We start from the raw sequence: 22,798 nt of genomic DNA on the forward strand, positions 1-22,798 counted from the left end.
TGGCCTAGGAGCTGACCAACTCTTTTTGCTGGTTAGTTTACACCCTGTGCTTTTCTGGATGAGAAAACTATAAACATGCAGCTCAGCATCATTCCTGTGACTTAGAGAATGACCAGGGGCACAGATTGCACAGGCAACGGGTCGCAAGGCACTCTTTAACCCAGGTCCTGACTGAGATTGCCTTTCTAGCCACTGACAGGACTTTCAGCCTTTGTCACCTGAATTTGAAGATACTAGAATCACATTCCACGATAGATATCTGTACTCTGATATTAGCAAAACTGAAGACTGATTGGTTTAACACTGTATGTTTTCTTCCGTGCACTGGGTAAGTGCATAAAAACCAAATGTGTCCAGTTCTGACATGTGGGCTGGCCTTAGACCGGGAGCTCCCGAGCGCAGGGAACTGTCTGTTGTATACATTGTATATTTCAAACACTATCTTTTGTGGATTTTTGCATCTCTAGTACTTAGCGAAACACCAGGCATGCAGATGGTGCTTAATCGATGCTTACTGACTACAAGGAGGAGTTACTACACCAAATGAAATGTTTCACTGACCACTCTATCAATTATTTCCCTCTGTAGCCAAAGAAAAGGTTTTCCTTATCATCCATTTAAAATCATGAAGACAGCTTCATGTGTTAAAGCCTAAAAAAGGTACTAGCCATCCTGATCCCCATCCTAAGATCCAGAAAGCATAAAATACTATCCATTCATTGTTCTGCCTGTCTCACTTGCCCCCTATAGCAAGGGCAAGCCTATGCACCTTATGAGGGGGTCTGGGGTAGGGATTCCTTTTAGAAAAGCCAAACATTTCTCAGGTATCCAGATGCATCAGAGAGAAATTTTGTGGAAAGTTCCTTACTTGGGTTTGGTGGGAAAAGAGTGCAGCTCTTGCAGTGAATAATCTCTTTCACCACTGGCATATCGGGAGGAATTGGAGGAGGAACGATCCCCAAACCCGGCATTATGGGTGTGAGCGGTGGGATCCCCGTCATCATCCCAAGACTTGGATCAAAATCTATAAGAAGGGGGAGACAAAGAAAAACACATGTTATTGGAACCTGTCCTCAGTAGGGGCCTTCAGGAGATGGTTTCTCAGGAAGGACAGGAGGTCACCGTATTGTTGTCCCTGATCTCTGGGGATGGGGATCCCCAGTGATCTAGGGAACACTGGAAGGTTACCTGTAATACTCCTCTTCTTCTCTCACATAGGCATGATGCTAAGTGGTTTATAAGCACTTTACACAATCCAGAGAAACTGAGGCTCAAAGGGATTGCCAAGGTCACACAGCTCGTCAGTAAGTGACAGAATCAAGGCCTTACTTTGATGTTCTTTCCACTATTGTCTACAATATCCACAGGTGGGGAGAGCCAGAGCCTCTAGCCTGACATCCCATCAGGGGGTCTATCATGATGCGGCTTGCCTCCACTGAAATGCTCCCCTCCTGCCTCAGGGTGACAAGGAGATAATTCTGCTCTCTCACAGGCGATGCCAGCAAAGTCCCGGGGGGACGCGTGACCCCGAGATAGAAAGACTTTCAAGGATGGTCCTGGTGCCAAGCTGACAGGCCTAGCCTAGCTCAGCAAAGAGAAACTCATCACTAGGAAGCCATGTACCAGGTAACGATGCTTCTCAATCACAGCTAACTTGTGAAACCATCTATTAAGGCATCAAAGGGCTGTCATCTGCTTCCAAGGAAGGAATACCCAACTAATGAGATGACAGAATCTAGGAAGCAATGAAGCATTATAGCCTTACTGGCACTAGGAACTTGGGAAGGTACAGACCATATGACAGATGGCTCTTGGTAACTAGAGTGTGACAGGGCAGCCCTCAGATCCCCATTAAGTTTTGCCCATGGTCACGTGAACAACTGGGGTCTCTTCTGATGCAACCCACATGGGGAGAGGGCTACAGATCAGGCCCCTTCTAGATCGCCTGGAAGCCTTGGGAAGGGTTAGCCTGGAAGAAGGAAGACCATTAAGCGTGCATGTGTGGGTGGCGTCTGTGTATACAGCATCGTGTATGTTTGTTTTGTGTTTGTAAGTGTGTAAGGGTGATGGAGTATGTGTGGGTCTGTGTGGTAGGGTGTGGGAGATGTGTACAAATGTGGTATGTTTGTATATGAAGTGTGTGCACACAAGTGTGGGTCTCAACCAAGCTGAGAAGAAGGAGGATGGAGAAGAGGCCGTTAGATGTGGCGATTCAAAGATTACTGGGAAGAAGAGCCAGCCAAGACAAAGATCACTGGGAAGAGGAGCCAGCCAAGACAACTTTCTACCATCCCTTCTAGCCCTGGAGTTTTGCTTCTTTAAAATTGCAGGGCTAGGGAGCAGTAGCACAACTAGTGTGAGCTCAGGCCCTCCTGATCCTGGCTCTCTCCCCTGTCTGTCATTGTCCGTAACTGAGCTCTTCCGTTCACCCAGGTCAGGCCCTCTGCTCATAGAATATAGCCTGCTGAGTCCCATTCTGGGCCTTTGCTCTCCCTGCCAGGGAAATGACTCCTGGTGAGCAGATGAGGAGGGTACTGTCTGAGCAGACTGTGTGATGGGAGAGCTTTGGAGGAATGGGAAGGTATCATCAGGGCCTCTTCAAAGAGCCAGCTGGCCAGGGCAGCCTCCCTCTCTGCCTTCCCAAAAAGTTGTTCTGCAGGTTCCTTAAATGACCACATGATGACTACCCGGCTACAGCAGGCCTAAGGCATGACGTGGCGTCAGACCCCAAGCTCTCCAGATACCTCCAGCCAGGTGCGCTGGGTGTGTGCTCCCAAGGAAGCTGCTCAAATGCATATGTGCCCTGCTCCCCAACAAGTGTTTCCAAAGACATGATTATATATGCATAATTAAAGCATTCTCTAGAAGATTTAAGATTCAAAATGGGTCACATAATCCTGGAAAAAGGATTTTCCTTCCTTTCAAACTGTTACAAAACTCACAGGAAAATTATACTGAGATGCTGAGCAATTTGCAACTTATGTAAAAACTCTTCCAGGCCCAATGGACAAAGTTTTATCTCTCTAAGGCCACAAAGATACTTTCAGAACCAAGGATCACCGGGCAAAGATGGAACATCTGGGCACACGAGAATGGGAGAATCACATTCAGTGCTGAAAACTTTCTACCAGGGGATCCAGGAAACCAACTCCTTCTGTCCATGAAATAAAACCAAAGACTCCGGGCTACGGTTGGGCTGAAGGAGTAGAATGAGAGCTCTGTGGCTCACCCCAAGTGAGCCTCGGTCCTGTGATTCTCTCGAAGGCTGTCAAAACCCGTTAGCTCCTAGTCTATCAAGAGTGTGTCAAGGACCAGGTAAAGGAAGTGGAGAAGAGAGGGCCCAGGGGCTGGGAAAAAGTCATCTTCTGAGTACTATGAAGGGCTGTCATATGGAAGAAGTAGAAGTTGCAGACACAAATGTTGGTTCAATGACAGGGAGAATTTCCCTATAACAAAAGCCAAAGTCAAGGCTGCCTTGGGAAGTAGTGGATTCCCCCCATCGCCATCAGGCATGGAGGAGGGCAAATTTTGTTCCAATGTAGACTGGATTAGATGGCACCTCTGAGAGCCTGTGAAATGGGTGCCTGGCTAGCATTGCCAGAAAGATCCAGGGAATAGCTAAGATGAAGGTAAACGAGCTCTTGGGAAGAGAGCTGTGGACTGGAGATCAGAAGACTTCCTGCTTCTCCAGAAGAGAATCTGTGTGGGTAGGGGGCTTTGGATGAGTCACTTAAAGATGATCATCTCTGAAGTCCCTTTGAGAGCTTCCTCAGGTGGTGATTCTGTTACTTTCCCTCGCCAGTCCCAGGCTTTCTTTCTAACTCTCTAGCCCTAAGTACGGAGCACTGAGAAGTCCTCTGTTGTCTAGTGAGCAAGCACATGGAGGGGGAGAAAAGTGAAGGAAAGAAGGGAGAGAAGAGGAAGGAGAGAGAAGAGAAGAGAAAGGTGAGAAAATAGAAGAGAAAGAAAAGGAAAGAAAACAAAGGAGAGAACAGGAAGGAGAGAAAAGAGAGAGAAGAGAAGAGAAAGGAAAGAAGAGGAAGGAGAGAGAAGAGAAGAAAAAGGAAAGAAAAGAGAAGAGAAAAGGAAGAAGCCAGGAATATGTCTTATGATATTGAGATAGAAGCTAGCAGTGATAACAATAATGTCAGTAGTTCTATCCTGCCCCAAGCCCCTTCCCAGCAGCCCTGTGATGGTGATGTGGTTATTACAAGTACTACAAATTTCACTGGGCAGGTAAGGAAGGGCAGGCTGTGAGGGGTTCTCTGAGTTACCCAAGATCCCCCAGCATGCACAAGTTGGAGCTGACTCCAACTCCAGGGCCCAGTCCACTATTCCACACTCTGCAGATCTCTCAATCTGAGGGGGATTTACACATGCACTTAGCTGATGGGGATTTAAAAATAAGGCATTATCTAAGTGTGGGAGTCCAAAAACTGAAGCCTCCAAGCGGAGCTGAATGGGGAGCTGTCAATCAGGCCACCTTCTGACTCATGCAAGCCCCCTCCAGAGAGTACAACTCCTGGTTAGGTGTTCACTGTGATACATATCAGAGGGATGCAGCTGTCTTAGAAAAGCCACAGCATGGTGGCAGCAAAGAATTCTGAACGAGACAACACCTGGGCTTGAAGTTCCCCTTTCACAGGAGAATTCTGGGAAGTCTCCATCTCATTTCTAAATTGGAGGGACTGGCCTGGTAGATCTCTGTGGTCCTTCTAGTCTTAAAGGCCAAACTTCTAACCTCTAGTGCTTTGTGACTGATTGGTTCTCAAGGGGTAGGAGATGGGGGTAGAAGGATTCTAGTTCCTGTTTACTGGTACTGCCTGCAGTCAGGTTGTAAGGGCTCCTGAATCACATGCCTGAAGGGTCTAAACAACAAGATTTGGGAACAAGGTGTCTTTACAGGCTGTCGGTGACTTTACAAAATGGTGCCTTAAGACGCATAACATGGAGGAGGCTACATTTACATCTGGAAGAGCCTCTGAGGAAGGGCTTCCTTTTTCTCGACTTTGCTTGGTTTCCATGGGCTACAGGCTCAATAGGAGTCCAGAGCGTGCTACCAGCAGCTGAAAATACTAATGTGATCTTAGGCTGTGACTAAGAACGGCAGCTTGGTCTGGACACTGAAGGGAATGTCCTATTACCTCTAAAATCAAATACAACTCCTCCTCTTCCTCTTAAAATCCCGGACTTACTTGAAGGCTGAACCAAGACTACCTTGTACGGTAGACCTTGCACACTTCCAGCTGCTAAAGCCTTTCCCTCAATGGTTACCTTGCAGCTGCTCTGTCTGTATCTTGTATGTATCTACTTATTTACATGCAGTCTCCCATTCTAGACTAAGTTCTTTGAGGGCAGGGACTTTACCCACTTTCAAAGCTTCACACAGAATTTGGCCCAGTTGATATGACTCGCCTTAGCTCTGTTCCAGACAGTGGGATCTTTGGGCATTACGAAGTGTGCAGTTATTGGATGTTACAGAGAAAGGATCCCACTTGCCTTTGTCTGGAGGAGGCCACTTGGCTCAGCCGGCCCCAGGCCCACCCTCCCTTCCCCTTTAAAGCTCCTCTTTCAGGGTTCCCTCTGGCACCGTCTACACTAATCGTATCATTTACTTAGTCAAAGGCTGGCAAAAGTTATTATCTCACAGGAAAAGGACTCGTCATCATTGTCAAACCGATGACAATGATGACAAAAACGGTGATAATGAGCAATGTTGACACAGGCCAATTCCCCTAAATCCCAGTGTACTTTGAGACTAGGAAAGCTGAAGGTGGACATAGGCCTGACAGCTGTTGTCTCATTTGAGGCAGGTGCTATAGGGATTGTTCTCCCCGTTTTACTCATGAAGGAATGGAGGTTGAGATGTAGCTTGCTCAGAGCTGCATGGCTAGTGAGGGGCAGAAATGAGACAGGAGTCCTACACTGTACCCCATTCTGTATTCCACGGTGCTTAGCATAGACTTTGGGAGGTGCTAGAGTGACAGAAGACAGTATACCTGGCAACATGGGTTGTCCTGCAATTCCCAATGGTGCCATCCTGAGATTATTCATTGCGGTGGCCCACGCATTGGGGTCTGACAGTGGGAGAGCCATGGGTGGAGAATCCACGCTCAGACTTCTGCTACCGTCGGCTGCAAAGCAAACAGAAGCAAGATGAGTCTACCGTCAAAGAGGCGATATGAAGAATTGGAAGAAAAGAGACGTAAAACAATGGTGAGAATGAGGGAGAACTGATGAGTCCCTTGGCATGGCCTGAGAAAGGGTAGAGGGTCTCCATCACATTGTGACAAATTCATGGGAGGATGTGCATGAGATCTGGGCGCAATAGGAAGGCCCAGTGTTTCTGGCTACATTCATGGGCAACATACCCAACACCAATGAGGTCACAGATTCCTTGGAGCATTCAGTGATATTTTTGTGATAGTCACTCCCACTTCCCTGACACTTGAGCATTTTCTCCCAACAGTCCTGTATGTCATCATTACATTTTACAAACAAGGTGACTGAGACTCAGGCAGGAGCAAAGACTTACTCGAGATCACTCAGTTGACAGTTGACAAGTTTCCCTTAGGCCCATTCTATGAGGGAAGTACTTCATACGTGACTGAGACTGTTTTATAGGAGTGGAGGCCCAGAGAAGACATATAGAAAGCTTGTTCCCAGGCCTTTGACTTTTAGGTGTATGGCAGGGCTCTTACTGATTTGAATCCAAAACCTGACCCCAAATTTGATTCTCTTTTTATTGTTCCACACCTCATGGCCACTGTCCTGGGGCCTAAGACCAGCTTTAGCCACAAGAGAAAAGGCCCGGGGAGCCCGAGTGAAGGAGGAGGGCAGAATCAGGCTTGGGCCAGAGAGGGTTTCCATCAGGAAGCTTCGAGGCTAAGGGGTTTTGAAGATTAGGTTTCAGTGCAAGGCTTTACACGTGTGTGTAAATAGAGCCGAGATCAGGTGAGGGATTTCCTGTACTTCTGGTAAAGCAGTTTTTTTCCCGTGATGGCCTAGTCCAAGCCATCCCCTAAGGAGATGACCCTGTGGCTCTCACGACACATCTGCCAAATGGCCTTGCCTATGCTTACAGGCCTTGATGGGCAGGGAACACTAACTAAAGCTGTCTCACAAAGCTGACCATAGGATTTGTTTAAAAAAAATCATTTTTACTGATTGCCTTTTTATGTCACCTTCATTTCAGTAATAAAGAATAAAAAAAGAAAGTGGGACTAAGGCAGTTCAGTTAAACTAACACAACCACTTCTGACAGGATATGCAATGTTTTATACCCATAGGCCCTCTGCTCTGAAAGGAAGAGAGGGACGTACCTTTATTATTCCCTTCCCTGGGGCCTACTTTGGCCATTATAATCACACAGTATTCTGTTTTTCCTTGCTGTGTTTTGTTCTTCATATTTACATTGTTGTAGTCATGTATACTATTTCCCTGATTCTATTTATTCTACTTTGCATCAGTCCATCCACTTAAACATTTATCCACCATCATTTTCCTGTGCTGCTCTGAATTCTGCTTCGTCACTATAGCTTACAGATAGCAATATTCTATTACAATCTTGTGCTATAATTTACTGATTATAGGATTAAAAAAATGTTATGTTTCTTCCTTCACAAAGGAAAAATAAAACAAGCTCCAAGAGAGGAAGGAATTTACTTAGCCAAGATCATCCAGCCACTCTGTATTAAGAGAAAGGCTTTGGACCAACGTCTCTTGGCCCCAAGTCCAACAAAAGGACTTTACTACCTAGTGATATGGTATGGCCGGGGATGTAAACCCACCGGCCTGGGGAGCTGGCCACACGTTTTCAATTCAACAAATATAATAAGCACTTAGCATGAACCTACTACATTTTGCTAGGTGCTAATACTATGGATTATATGGCCCACAGAATGAAAGAGTGAATGAATGGATGGATGAGCACTTCTGGACAACCTTCCTGTTCACTCACAACAGTACTAGTCTTAGGAGTCTGGCCACCCGAATTCAAGTCCCATTTCAGACATCTACTAGCTTTGTGATTATGAGCAAGTCTCTTAAAAGTTTCTGACAAGTCTCAATTTCTTCACGTATAAATCGGGATGATAAAAGTATGTACTCTGAACACCCCTGTGTTGTTATGAGTCCTTTGGAAAACTTAAGGGGCTCTAAGATGAAAAATAAAGGTAACCTTTCATATACTTTTGAGTTTGGTCTATAATACTATGGCAGCAACTGGATCCATTCGGAGTTTCCAAATCCTTGGCCCCTCCAGTCTGACCCATTCATTATTTTACAAAGGAGGGAAATAAAACTCAGAGGGGAGGTCTAAGGTTACCTAAACAGAATGAAGCAGGAGAAGCGTAATTCCCTATGATGAAGAACTCTTCCCTGTGTCACTAAAGTGGCAAGTTGCCAGGATCAGTCTCCTCTTTGGGCACCAAATACAGTCAAGTTTCACCGATACTAATTGTTGGGCACTACGTGTATACATATCTATATACATATATGTGTCTGCATATGTAGGCAACTTTTACGAAACAGAAATCACCCCAAGCCACTTGCTAACAACATGGCGCCAAGTCCCACCAGAACATTGTAATATCTGAATTGGAAAAAAGTTCAGAGATCATTCAATCCAACCCACCTCTGGCAAATGTGATCAGGCGCTGGACAGAATGTTAAAGCTGGAAGGGAGAACATTTTGTTCAGCCTCTCCATCTCACAGATAAGGGAGCTTTGTACCACCTGCAGAGAGGGCCCTGGGATAAGGCCAAGGCCACAGCAGGAGGCAGAGCCCACGCCCTGGCTCACAGGCAATTCAGTTCAAACTCTTAGCTCTTCAATTCACATTTCCACTTCCTGATGTTACCTTCCTTAGATCGCTATTATTTCTAGTCATTGTTCTGAAAATATCTTTGTGGCTATCTTTTGTTTTTCTGTGGTTGACATTTCCCTTCCTCTCTGATCCTGGAAGGCCACCCCACCTCCTTATAACAAAGCATTTCTAATCACTATTTACAGGGAGAGGGGAACAAGGTTTGTGCTTTTAATGGTATGGGGAACTCCCAGAGAAGGAAACTCCCTCCACCAATGCAGGTTCTAACGAACCTTCTCTGCAATTTCTCATCTTTTAAAAAAACTATAATATATAGAACTTATTATACTTATATATAGATATGTATATGTACATATGCATATATTTAAAATGACATAAAATGGAAATTTATGATATCATATAATGAATCTTTTTTATATTCTGCTTTGTATAGAAATGATTTCTTAATGTTTAACTTCAAATTTTAAATTTATTTTCAATAGTATTTTATTTTCCAAATGCATATAAAATAGTTTTCAACATTCATTTGTTAAGACTCTGTATTCCAAATTTTTCTTCCTCCTTCCCTTAACCTCTCTAAGACACCAAGCAATCTAAGTTAAAATATGCCATTCTATTATACTTATTTTCATATTTGTCCTGTTGTACAAGAAACATCAGACCAAAAAGGAAAAAAAAAAAACCACAAGAAAGAAAAAGCAAGCAAACAAGCAAGAAGCTGAAAATACCATACTTTGATCCATATTCAGTTCCCATAGTTCTCTCTCTGCATTTGGATGGCATTTTCCGTCCTAAGTCTATTGGATTTGCCCTGAATCACTTCATTATTGAGAAAAGCCAGGTCCATCAGAGTTATCTTTATACAACCTTGTTATTGCCGTGTCAATGATCTCCTGGCTCTGCTCATTTCATAGTTCATGGAAGTCCCTCCAGATCTTTCTAAAATCATCATTTCTTACAGAACAGTAATATTCCATAACCTTCATATACCATAACTTATTCAGCCATTTTCCAAGTGTTGGGCATCCACTCAGTTTCTAGTTTCTTGCCACTACAAAAAGGGCTGCCACAAACATTTTGCAACTCTCAGTCCTTATGGGACTTGCCTGGAATCCCACAGTCATTCTGTGTCAGAGGAAGGACTCACATCCAGGTCTCTTCCATTCTGAGACCAGCTTTCTGGTCTCACCATGCTGGCTACCTATTCACTGAAGACATAGCACTTTAGTGTTTTTAAGGCACTTTTATACACACTATCTTATTTAAGGCTAACAATTGCCTTGTAAGGCAGAGAAGCATTTAAAGGTATTCTCGTTGCCATTTTATAGAAGAGGATACTGAGTTTCAGAAAGGGGATCACTCAGTGAGGAGGTGTCAGAGGACAAATCTGAAGTGAGCTCTTCCTGACCCCCAACTCCAGAACTCTGCCTGCTACTCCTTTTTGCCAAAAGTCCAAAAGGCCGTCCACTAAAGGCCTTCTTCAAGACCTGATTAGGCATGCAAAGGATTCTGGGCCAGGTCAGAAAAGTCCATCAAGTTAGAAATACTTTGAGTAGGGACCAAGGCGGGAGGGGGGGGGGGAGACTCTGTGCTCTGCTCTCTGAGAATGGGCAGAGTTCAGAGTAGCTTATGGCCTCCCGAAGCCTGGTTGCTACAGCAAAGCCCAGAGGTGTGACATTCACCAAAAGCATGGAGATAGTTCAAATAAGAGGTAATGCGGAGCTGAGGAAATAGGTCCCATATTTCTAGTGTTTTGAGAAGCACTCACAGAGGAACCCAAGAGGCCAGTAATGTAAGAGTTCAGTTGTATTTTAAAGAGGAGGAAATCTGCTCAAGGTCAGACATACAACAGGTACATGTCAAAGCCATGGCTTGTACCCCATGTTGGGATGCCAAGACTACTGTTCTTTGCAGTCTATCACTAAGTTAAGCTGTTACAGTGGGAGCACTGAAGAAGACATAGTTGGGAGAGGTCAGTAGAGGAAGACAGGCCTTAGCATGTTATTGGATGTGTGTGGTGAGACAAGGAAGTGGGAAGAGGCAGGATTTTGAGCATCTGCAGGACAACATTGGATGTTATGAAAGTCTGAACACTTTATGAATTTATAATGGGCGCTCCCAAGTCCAGGTCACCGAGCTATAATATTATAACTCTATAGCTATAAGGGACAAGGGAGGCCATGGAGCCCAACCTTCTCTATCACAGAGGAGGAAACAGAGATTCTTGTGATCACACGGGTAAGAAATGATAGATCTGGAATTGTCAAACCACAAACTCATCACACTGCTGAGAGAAAGCATACGAAGCAGAGCTCAGTCTAAGACAAGAGATCACAAATTCAGCATTGAGGCCTGAATGAATGTAGCGTCACCACTGAACACTCTGGGGGCCGCCAGGTCCCTGGTCTCGTCCCTTCTTTTTACAGGAAGGTATATACCAGGGGCCCCTTTCAGAGGAAACTTCCAAAGCTCAAAGGTAGGTGCTTGGCCTAATCCCTTCCCCTCCTCAAGTTATAGTTTCCTCTTCTGTGAAACAAAGGAACTGAGGGTAGGAATAGATGGTTTCAAATGCGAAAAATACTATTCCTTCTCATTCCAACAATGGGATAAAACTTCAGGAGAACCTGTGACTGTGCTGCAAGGGAGTCCACGCTCAGCCTTCCTAGCTTGGTGGGACTTGCCAACAGCTTGGGTTCCATCAAGATAGCGTTTGAGGAACACAAGGGGGCAGTGAAGAAAACTGCCCAAGTTAAGAAATTGCTCATACCAGTACTATTGTTTCTAATTTACAAGGAAGGAAAGCAAGGCTCAGGAAATGGAAGTGACCTGACTGAGAGTCTAGGTCTCTTGACTTCACACCTCAGAAACTCAAAGCACATTAGAACGAGAAGGGACACATGCACACAGATACGAATGCCTTAATGGAGGGTCTGACTGGGGCAAAGAAGGTCAATCCCAGTCTAAGGGTCTGATTCTCTGCTACCTTCTTTATAAAACCCATTTCCAGGGCCACTTTCTAGTTGGGTGACCTTGGAGGAGCTGATTTCTGTCACGTGGCATCATTTGCCCAATCTGAAAAACCAGAGTACATTCAATTTGACAAGCTCTATCAGGTGCCTATTGAGTGCAAAAGCCTTTCTATATGCAGTTTATTCACCTCTGGGGTAGCTCTAATAATGAGGAAACCTTTCCTTTTCTTTTTAAAATAAAAAGAATTTTTGTTTTTGAGGTAATTGAAGTTATGACTTGCTCAGAGTCACACAGCTAGTAAGTGTTAAGTATCTGAGATTGGCTTTGAACTCAGGTCCTCTGACTCCAGGGCTGGTGCTCTATCCGCAATAACGTCATCTAGCTGCCCCAGTCTTTCCTTTTCTTGAGTCATTTTAGCAGCGGTTCAGAAGATGTCAGAAGCAGCCCTTCCTTAAATCCCTAAGAAATGGACACCTGGCTTCTATGGGCACATCTCCACGGACAGGGTCACCTTTGAAGAACATCCTTTGAGAAATATGAGTGTCCTTACAAGAGGTGCTACTGCCTGCCTGAGCATGGGGACAAGAGAAAAATTGGCCTCAAGTTGCCACAATGGAGAAATCTTGGTCAAGAACTGCTCTGTCGTCATTAACAGTGTTGTCCCATCTAGAACCAATCACTTTGAGAAACAAGTTAGGAAGTTTCACTTTTAAAGAGAAAGTCCAGATGTTCCTTTTGCTACAACAACAACCAGGATCTTTAACCCTGCCGAGTTAAACATCTGTTCAGACTTGTCACCTGGCAGCAGACATTAAGAACGTCAAAACTGCATCTGGCCTGACGCCCTTTCGGAACTAGAAAAGACCACCTGACAGTGTTTCACCCAGGCAGCTGATGCCATGAGTGAGGGGCCATGTGAGATGCACTGGGGGGGGGGTCCCAGATCAATGAAGGAAAGATATACAGCCTCGGTCGCCTGAGCAAGGGCTTGTTATCCCAGGCTTGTTCTGCACCAGAGGGCTAGTTCCCGGTCACTGCTGGGGTTTCAAGCAGAGCCACGGTCTACAAGGCACCACATGGAAGGAAAACATGGATGCACACGCGGCGTTTCCATGGCCACCGTCCCAAGGCTTGATGTGGTGGGAAGGGACATAGCTATACCAGGGAAGACACCCGTCATCTGACAATGCAGCTACGCCCTTCCTGGACTCACTTTGGGAAAGCCACTGAAGGTGCCACAGAACTCAAGGACAGTGGTATCAGCCCACTACCACAGTTAACAGGCTCTCTCGCTCTTCCTTTCATCTGCTTCCATACATCTCACTCCATCATTTAGAGGTAGGTAAGTCACCCTGAGCCTCAGTTTCTTCATCTGTAAAATGGGGACAATAACATCTATCTTACTTGCCTCACATGCCCATTGTGAGCAAAGCACTTTAAAGTATAGACTGTCTTGAAAGGCTTAGTGCTGCACCAAGATTTTGGGGACAGCCTGTTTTATATACTACTTGGCTATTTTTATCAATCAATATGCTTAAATGGATCTTTAATCTCACTGATTCAGCAACTCTCTTCAGAGCCACCTCAGAACATGGGGGAAAATGGAGCAAACTTAAGGGTCTGAGTACCAGAGGTCAAATCTCACTTCTTTTTGGTTTTTGTTTTGTTTTGTTTTTATGGAGGCAATCAGGGTTAAGCTCAGGGTCACACAGTAGATAATTGTCTGAGGTCGCATTTGCTTGGGTCTTATTGACTCCAGGGCCAGTGATCTATCCACTGGCCCACCTGGCTGCCCTCTGGCCCTTCTGCTACTGACTCCTTAGGTATTAACCTCTGTCAGTAAATACAGTTGGCAACAAGGCTAGAACCCAAACCCAAGTAGCTCCAGTCCTTGACTCCTCTCCTTTCCCATGTACCAATTGGGTCTTTCACAAAACCCTGCTGCTTTTTCCATTGGTGATGGAAAGAGAGTGGGAACTGAGATGGGCCTTGCCCGAGTATGTCCTCAGTTGCTTCAGATCGCGGCATTCTTGCGGACTAGCTCACGAATGATCAGTGAGAAGCACTAAGTCTACGACTGCACCTTGGTCTGAATAAAATTGACAAAACAGGTTCTTTGTGCTTTTTTCATCTCCCTGTGCAAATCCATCTTTTGTAGCAGCCCATGGGCTCTACTTAACCAACTGTTACAGGTAAGTCACTCCTGGAAGTTACACACGGGGGAATTTAGCATCATGTGGTTCGGTGGGAAAAACCTGAACAAGAGCTCTGGGGCAGGCATTCAACCAATGGTCGCTCCTCCCATAGCTCTCTTCTGACCTCTAGATTGGCCTGTCCAATCACCTGGCTTTCCCAGCAGCACCTTAAACTGGACATAAACAAAGCTGAGCTAACAGAATCACAGCTTTAGAGCTGGAAAGGACCCTAGAGGTCATAAACTTCAACCCCCTAAGTTTAGAGGGGGAAACAAGAGACTCAGGGAGAAATGAGTCACATGGGAAGTTAAGTGACAGAGCTGGGATTCAAAAATTTTGGTCCTCTAGTAAAGATAATGGACCCCTTCTCAGAACCATGTTTTTTTTTTTTTTTTTTCCTGAGGCAATTGGGGTTAAGTAACTTGCCAAGGTCCCACAGCTAGGAAGTGTTAAGTGTCTGAGACTATATTTAAACCCAGAATCATGTTTTTAAAGGCATAAAAATAAGACACAGAGGATTACAAAAGAAACCAATTATACTGAAATACAGTGATCAGAATATTAAAAACCCCAAGTTCCCAGACCCCAGGCTTGGAACCCCTGGAGTAGATGGTCTCCATAGCAGCTGTTAGCTCTAATAATCTATGATTCTAAATCTCTGTGGCATGAATCAATGATCCCAAATAATTATAGGCGCCTTGTGGAGCTGGCCCTTAGAGCACTAAATAGAATTCTCCTTCAGGCCAAAGGAACAGAATCTACCTGGTTTGGGGTCCGTGCTAAGCCTGATGTTTAAGATTTAATCTTTCCCCTGTGTATTTATTTCTCATGGAGCACTGTAGGTACTTTGCAGGTGTTGCTCTGAATCATTCTCCATTTTCCTTGAAAATTAATAGTCCCTCATTGTTTGTGAACAATGCACAGAAAGGTTGGGATTTTTTAGTCCCCTCCACCCCCTGAGCACACACACACACGCAGGCCTCACGCGGCCTGGAGCCACCACCCCTGTGGCAGGCATCACCTGTAATGACGCCAAAGTTCCCATTAGCTTTGGGAACGCTGACAGGCGACATGAAAAAGCTCAGAGAAAGGAGAGGAAGAGAGAATTGCTGGATTTCTTGAAGGGAATTAGCCAGGCCATGTCAAAGATCAAGTCTAGGCAGTTCGGAAGGTAAGGCACACAGGAAGGTGGCCGTACCTTTTCATACTCAATGGTGGACGTAGAAAGAACGCACTTTTTAGTGTGACAAACTAAAACCTTGGCTAAAACTAATCTCTGCAAAAGGGAGAAAGTTTAGGAGCCGCCCCGGGGTCCTCCTTGACCTTCTACCCCAGGGGGCTTCTGGAGGTGATCCCCATACCTGTCCATGCTGAGCCTTAAGTATCAGGAGGGATGAGAACTATCCTAACTCCTCAGAGGCTGTCAAAATGACGGCCGAGACAGCCAGCGGACGTCCTCTTCAAGTGGTTCTGCCTACCTTGGGTCCTTTATTCTGGCTCACCGTCCTTAAAAACCAACCCCACTGCTCAGATTCTCGTTCACATCTGCCTGTGATCTGGTCCTTGGCTTGGTGATCTTTAGGACTTGCTCTCTCCCCACCCTCAGGGCCTAACTAAAGGTACTCCTGTACCCGAGGTCCAGGCATCAATCCCTGTCCCTACTTGCTGCACTTTTAAGATATCACCTTTGCCGTCTGCTTCCAAGAAGGGACTTTTGTGATGGGCATAATTTCAGGTGAGGTAAGAGAACAGAATAAGGGAGCGTTCCCGAGTGCTAACGGGGTCTTGGGGTACTCCTTGGTTCCTATGAGTCACCCATTAGGCTTGTGTGCAGAGCTGGCCTTGAGGGCGACTCCCCTGCTGTCTCTCTTACCTCCCCACCTGACCCCCTCTCCCATTGCAGGGATAGGGAGTGGGAAGAGCTCTGAACTCAGTACCAGAGGCCCTAGCTTCCAGTTTCAGTTCCCTGTGACCTTGGATTAGTCACACCACCTTCCTCAAAGTCTAGGATTCTGCTGCCATCTGACTTGGCACAATTCAGCCGTGGGCTCTACTACTTCCTGCCTTGGTGACTCTGGGCCCGTGGTTAGTGAACTAGATTTGGAGGAACTTTGGAGGATTCCAAGTCTTGCTGTGCAATCGTAGACAAGTCATTTTCCCATCTCATAGCCTTAGTTCAGGCAGCTCCCAAATGAAAGACTCAACTAGATCTTAGAGGAGCCCGTTCAACCCCTTCACCTGAATGCTCGTGTTCCTGGTGGGCTTGGGGTGCCCTGCCCGGTACGATGCCCTCTCCGCCTCTGCTCCAGTAGTTCTCAAGGGATTCAGAATTAACTGCAACCAACAGAAAAACAAAATGCCTGCTTTGCCCATCATTATTAAACGGGGGGGGGGGAGGGAAGAGGGGTTCTACAGCATTTCATTTAATGGGCCTCCCAAGCATTTTAACGCAGAAATAACTGGGTCCAAATGTCAAAAGTGCCTGAATTGTTGACTTTCCTTCAGTTCATTTAGTTGCACTTTAAGTTCCATTGACTTCAGCTGCAAACTGACAGCTACTGGCCACCTTACCTTAATCCGGCCCGTTTTTAAGGCTTATCTTTGTTACTGTTAATGTCAATAATAATAACGGTTTGGGGGAAAAAAAGAGCCTTTGGTTGGTAATGAGTTCCAGAGCAAATCCTAAAGGGATTTCCAGTGTAGTGTGTGGTTTGCAAATGCTGCCCACAGGGTGAGTTTCCTGTAAATAATGCACTGGGGAGGGGGCCGAGCCAAACTGGGGCTATATAGTTATCCGCTTATGCCCGAATGGAAGAAAAAACTCCAATTCTGATGGCCGGAGCTTACTGGGTATCCGTGCTGCCTGGGAAGGCAGGAACCGGTGATAACAATGAATATATACAAAGGCGTATGTTTGTTACATTCCCTATTGGGCCTAGTAGCACCAAGGAAAGACACAAAGAAAACATGTCTTTGGATAACTACCCATCAATCCACGATTACGGATCGAGCATTTAACACCAGCTTCCAAACCCATTCGCAGCTGTCCTTGCCTCTGATTGGAGGCCAAGAGGCCAGACAGCAGATATTCCCAATGGGAGGCCTAGATATGGGCTCACAGGATCGGGTGCTGAAAGGGACTTTAGAGACCATCTATTGCAACCCCCCAATTTGAAAGATGAGGAGACGGAAGCCCAAGGACAGAAGTCAATTGCCAAAAGTCACAAAGATAGTAGGTAATGTGACAGAATACAGAAAGCTAGAGCTGGAAGGACCCACTGTCCACTCTCCTCATTTGACAGAGGAGGAGACTAAGGTCTAGGGGTGGGGAAGGGGTTAGAGCAAGGTAATGACAGAGGTAAGATTCAAAACACAGTCTTCTGTTTAAGTGCAGACTTCTTTCAGAGGCATCCTTCTTTCTTAGGAGGAGTTCCGGGAGGTTGGCAGGGAGAAGCTGTATCTATCAGCTGCCCCTGGGGCAGAAAGCAGTCACGTGACAGGCAAGGAATAGCTTCTGATCTTAATTGTTTCTCCCAGGACATATATAAATATCAATATATATATATGCAAGGCAGGCTGTTCACCTGCTGGATGTGTTAGGGGAACCTCCCGAGTGTCCTGCCTTTGGCTGAGGCCTGATTAACATACTGATTTACATGTTGTTTCCATCTTATTTTTCAAAGGGTACCTCCTTGAAGATCTTCCAGAATGAGAAGAAGGGGCTTAAAGACACGATTCTTGTTCTGAAAATGATATACTCAAATCTATGAATGTGCAAAACAACCACAAGAGATGCTCTAGAAACAGCTTGTGGTTATTTCGATGGGCAGAAGTAGACAGACAACCCTCTCCTGACTATTTATGCTGTTTAGGCTAGACTTCTTTCAGAGAGCCAGAGGGGAAAAAATGAGGCTCATTTTTAGAGAATGGAAGCAGGCTGTTTGGTTTTCTTTCTAAAGGGGACTGTCGTCAGCAGCCCAAGGAATATTCCCCCAGGAAAAGACGGCCAACCTGGGGACAGAGAAATTGCCATGGCTGTCTGTTGCCAGAGCGTTCTTGGGATTGGGATAGGACTGCACATCTGGAACTGAAGTGGGGCTACTTTAGAGGTCATTGAATCTAAAGCCCTCATTTTAAACAGAGGCTGGAAAAGTACCAATGGCCAGTCCAGGCCATTTTTTTCTCATATCCACTGACTTTCTCCCAAAACATCCCTCTTTCCAAGGCGTGGAGAAAGTGGCACCCAAGCTTGACCTCAAAGAATGGCAAAGACTTCAACATCTGAAAAAACAATGCTGCCTGAGCCCAAATATAATCCACCCTCCTTGCCTCTGGACCCTCGCACACCGAGACTCGGTGATGTCAAATGATTTTCCAAAACCGCCACGGTTAGCGGCCGAGCCACAGAACCAGCGTCCGAGGCTTTCCTCTGCAACGTGTCGTTGTTGAACTAGTGCTGGACTTAAAGTCAAAAGATCTGGCTCAGTTGTGGTTTTATAGGGGCTTAAAAATTTTGTCACTTCCCACTGAATCCCCTGGCCTCCCTCCCCTCAATATAACCCTCCTTAGTAACAAACAGTCAAGCAAAGCAAATCAGAGCACTAAATAATGCATGCCTCATTGTGTGCCCATAGTCCATCACCTCTCTCCCCAGGGGCCAGAAGCATTCAGCCTCATTTTCCTTATCTGTAATCTTATTACTTGCTCGATCTCCCTTCCCAGTTTAAGGAAAATGCTTTGGGAAACCTGAAAGCACTAGCTGAACTGGAGGTAAATCCGAACAACAGCAGTGGTAGTCAGAATAGCTGCTAGTGTTTTAAGGTTTAAAAAGTGATTTACACACATGATCCCATTTAATAAAATGGAGATCACAAGAAGAGGCAGGCTGGAAACTGGCCTCAGTTCTGGAGGAATAAATGGGTAGGGCTCCTTTGGGCTGGAAGGCAGGCATCTGCAACTATGGCAACAGAGGCAAAAGGAGTTAACTCCCACCCAAGGGGTTAATGGGAAAGAAAATGGTTTTTTTCCCCCCTCAATGCATTAGAGAAAAGAAAAGAGATGGAAGGGGAAGGAGACTCATTAATAAACTAGGGTGACAGAATTCCTTCCTATTCTTAAATTGGACTTAGAGGAAAACAGCTTTTCCAAATCAGTCCCTCCACTCAAGTTGTTCTTTCAGATAATTTGTTTAAAGGGGGGACCCCCCCCCCGCAACAGCTCAAAAGCTGTAACAGGCAGCCAAGAAGAAAATGGACTAGTCAAAGAAGAAAATGAGAAGTATAGATGAAAGCCAGAGAATCAAAAAGGATGCTCTGAATATGGAAATAATCACGATGATTATAGCTATTATTATTACTAATGACGATAATCAGGGAAATTATTGGAGCATGGTGCAGTGGACGGAGCACTCACCAATTAGAGGCAGAGAACCTAGGTTTGAATACTAATACTGACTCTAACTCACTACCTGTGTGACTTCAGGAAGGTCACTTCTCTGTGGGCCTCAGTTTCTCTACTTCAACAAAATGAAGGGATTTGACTCGGTGATCTTTAGGGTCCCTTATGGTTCTGAATAAGGAATTATTCATCTAAGGTCTGTGAACCTGTTTTTTTTTTTTTTAGATATTTTGATAATTCTATTTCAATATAATTTGTTTCCGCCGTAATCTAACATCATTTTATCTTATGCATTTAAAAACATGATCTTGGGAAGGGGTCCATAGGCTTCCCTGAACTGCCAAAGGGATCCTCAAAAAAAAGGTAAGAACCCCAGCTCTAAATGAATAATCATATTCTTTTTCAGTCTATTATCTTAAAAGAATTTTCCCTTCCCTCAGCCTCAGTTTCCTCACCTGTAAGATGAAGGGTTTTTACTAGGTGATCTTTAATGCTCCTTTTCAGATTTGGATCTGTGATTTTATAAACCTGTATCTTTGGGCCTCAGTTTGTTCGATTGTAAAATAATGATTAGATGATCTTTAAGCTCTCTTTGAGCTCTAACTCTTAGGAGCCTATGAGAATAAGGAATCTGTAAACTAAGAAACACAGAGGGAAATAGAAAAGCTAGACTCCGAGCTTGAGACCTGAGGGTTAGAACAAGCCCCAAGCCAGGCAGCTGTGCCGCATCCCTTCCACCCTGGTTCCCGCAGCTGTGACACTTGGAAGATATTTGTGGTGTGTGGAAGGAACCTAGAAGCTGGGGGCAGAAGCCATGAGAGGCATTCTTGGCTGGGCTACATCTCAGCAGTGTGGTTAGATTCCTTTCCCACTCTGGGCCATGTCTTATAAAGTGAGGAGCCTCATCTCCTTTATCCAGGGACAGATGTGAGAGCCACAGCACTGGCCAGTGGGAGAGCCAAGCCTGACCAAAGAAGATAATGACAATCAGGAGGTACTTGGCTAAATACTGCCCCCCCCCCCCCATTGCTAGGGGATAAATAAATGTCACTGATTCCATGTTTGATCTTGGGCAAATCACCTCCCTGGAGGTCAATTTCCTCATTTATAAAATGAAGGAGCTGGCTGAGATACTCTCCCTTTTTTTTGCCCTCCCTCCTGTCTCTCTCTCCCTTTGTCTTTTTCCGCATCCCCCTTTGTCTTTCTCTCTGTCCTTGTCTCCTTTTCTTTTCTTCTCCCTCCCTCTCTCTCATCTCTGTGTTCTTGTCTCTCCTCTTGTTGTCCCTATCTCCCTCCCTCTCCTTGGTCTCCTTTCTCCTTCCCTCCTCTCAAGTCTTTCTTCTATCTCTCTGTGTCTCTCCCTCCATCCTCCACATTGCCATCATTTCCAAATAAATCCCTTGTCTTAACCCTAAACAGCAAGCTCAGAGGTGTTCTCCAGCTCTAGTTCTCCGACTCTCTATTGCCTTAGGTAAATGTAGGAAACATCTTCTGATGTGAGATAAAGGGGTTGGTCTAGATGGTCTCTAGGGTCACTTTCATCTCACTCTAAGTGGTGATCTCAAACATATATGGGTCCTTCAAACCTGCCTGGAGTTATGTCCATAGTGACAGTGTTTTAAAGAGGTGAATGAGAAGGCAATAAGGAGGTTCAGTGGGAAGATATGATGTGTGACTACCTGCCGGAAATGGGCCATTAAAGGAATAAGAAGATCAAGAGGCTCTGGTGGCTGGAACTTGGAGCGGTAGTTTGGGGAATCAGGGAACTGGGAGTTAATGGGGGAAAAAGTACAAAATAGCAACCCCAAGGCCCAATGAATTTAGTTTTCCTCTCTCGTATCCAATTGTCTAGAATAAAGGGCTTGTCTACTGCCTGCGCTTCCTTCCCTGGAGGCTGGGTCCCATGAAATGCTATCTGTGATTGGATGGCTATCCCCTCCATGGGACTGTCAAGTCCCAAAGGTCTCATCCCAGATGAGGCCAGTGTGACTTTCTGTCCCTCTCAGGGTCAGCCTTTAGCTCTCTGCAGAGCCAAGGCCCACCATGAACACTACTCCGAAGATGCGCGTGAGAAGCTTATTAGACACATATATAAGCAGTGCCAACAGGGTGAGCCGGAAGAAGGTGGCTGGAGAGAGAGCCTGAGATACATCACTGAGACAAAGGGAAATCATAAAAGCAACGGGAAGGTATCAGAAGGTGGCATTTATTGGCGGAACATGGATCTTCAGAAGGGCATGACCGGTTCTCCATGGCTTAAGTAAACAGTCTTGGGAACTCATCACTGGGAGGCCTCTTCTACTCTGACAAGGAAAAGAGCAGACATTTGCTTGGGGGCCACAGGCGCTGGGCTTCATACCCAGCATGACACATGCAAGGTTACATGGGAAAAGACTGCAGCTGTTAGGTATTCACGGGGGGGGGGGGAAGAAAGGCTGGATCCACTGCCTTTTGGCTCCCAGTGTTGGCTGGTACAGTGGAAAAAACACTGATCCCAGTGTTGGGAATACTTCAGTTTAAAGATGGCCTCAGACACTACTTAGCCATGTGTCCTTGCACAAGTCATCTTGCCTGCTTAGTCTGTTTCCTCACCTATAAAATCAGGATAATGATAGCACCTATCTCCCAGAGTAGTTGGGAGGATCAAATGAGTCGGTAATTGTAAGGTACTTTGCACAGTGACTGGCACATAGCAGGTGCAAAATAAATGTTAGCTACTTCCTCCTACTCCAAAAGTGTGGCTTTCACTTAGTCTGTCCCACCCAATGAATCATACTATCTTAAAGTTGGGGGAGAACTTGGAGGTGATCTAGTTCAAACCTTACCTGTAGAGGACTCCCTTCTGTGATATTCCCACAAGTAGCCATCTAGCCTCTACTTCGGCCTTAAAGGAGGGGAAGGATCTAAACAGGTGGTTATGTTGGGAAGTTGTCCAGTGGAGATATGGGAAGTGCTGTTGGCCAAGTCCCAATGGCAAGAAGGGCCAGGGAATGGCAAGTTGTTCAACTTCACAGGCCAAAGAATGGGCATAGAGGTAGAGCAACTCAGAATAGGGTTACTGTTTAGGTTTTGGTGTATACTCACCAAAGTAAGGCGGTCGGACCTTATCCTGTGTCCAGCGGGGGCCACTTAAGTACAAGAGTGACGTGGCCAGAGACTATGCTAAAAAGACCATACTGGCAGCAGCACAAAAGACTCGGTGCAATTAAGTGAACATTGATTAAGGGCCTACAATGTGCTCTATGACTATACATCATGGAATCCCACAATACCTAAGGAATCAGAACTGTGGGTCACCCAAAGGGCATTGCAGAGAAACTTGGTGGGGACAAAGTGGCTGAAGCACATTACCAATGATGAATTATGCCGGAAAAGTGGTAGAAGAGATATCATCAAGGAGATGTATGAC

General features: G+C 45.5%; 1 protein-coding gene across 8 annotated transcripts in view; it reads right to left on the reverse strand.

The window, feature by feature from the left end:
• ENOX2 (ecto-NOX disulfide-thiol exchanger 2) overlaps nt 1-22,798 on the reverse strand; it is a 291,185-nt gene that overhangs the window by 50,328 nt on the left and 218,059 nt on the right. For 4 of the 8 annotated variants that reach the window (XM_031944681.1, XM_031944685.1, XM_031944687.1 and 1 more), the window contains 3 exons: nt 16,231-16,326; nt 6,000-6,134; nt 869-1,024 (listed from right to left, as the gene is read on the reverse strand). In XM_031944681.1, the coding sequence (XP_031800541.1) occupies nt 869-1,024; nt 6,000-6,134; nt 16,231-16,326 (387 nt within the window). The remainder of the gene's footprint in view (nt 1-868; nt 1,025-5,999; nt 6,135-16,230; nt 16,327-22,798) is intronic. The other 4 variants (XM_031944684.1, XM_031944688.1, XM_031944686.1 and 1 more) reach the window with 3 other exon arrangements.

The sequence above is a fragment of the Sarcophilus harrisii genome, chromosome X (assembly GCF_902635505.1).
Source record: "Sarcophilus harrisii chromosome X, mSarHar1.11, whole genome shotgun sequence".
NCBI lineage: Eukaryota > Metazoa > Chordata > Mammalia > Dasyuromorphia > Dasyuridae > Sarcophilus > Sarcophilus harrisii.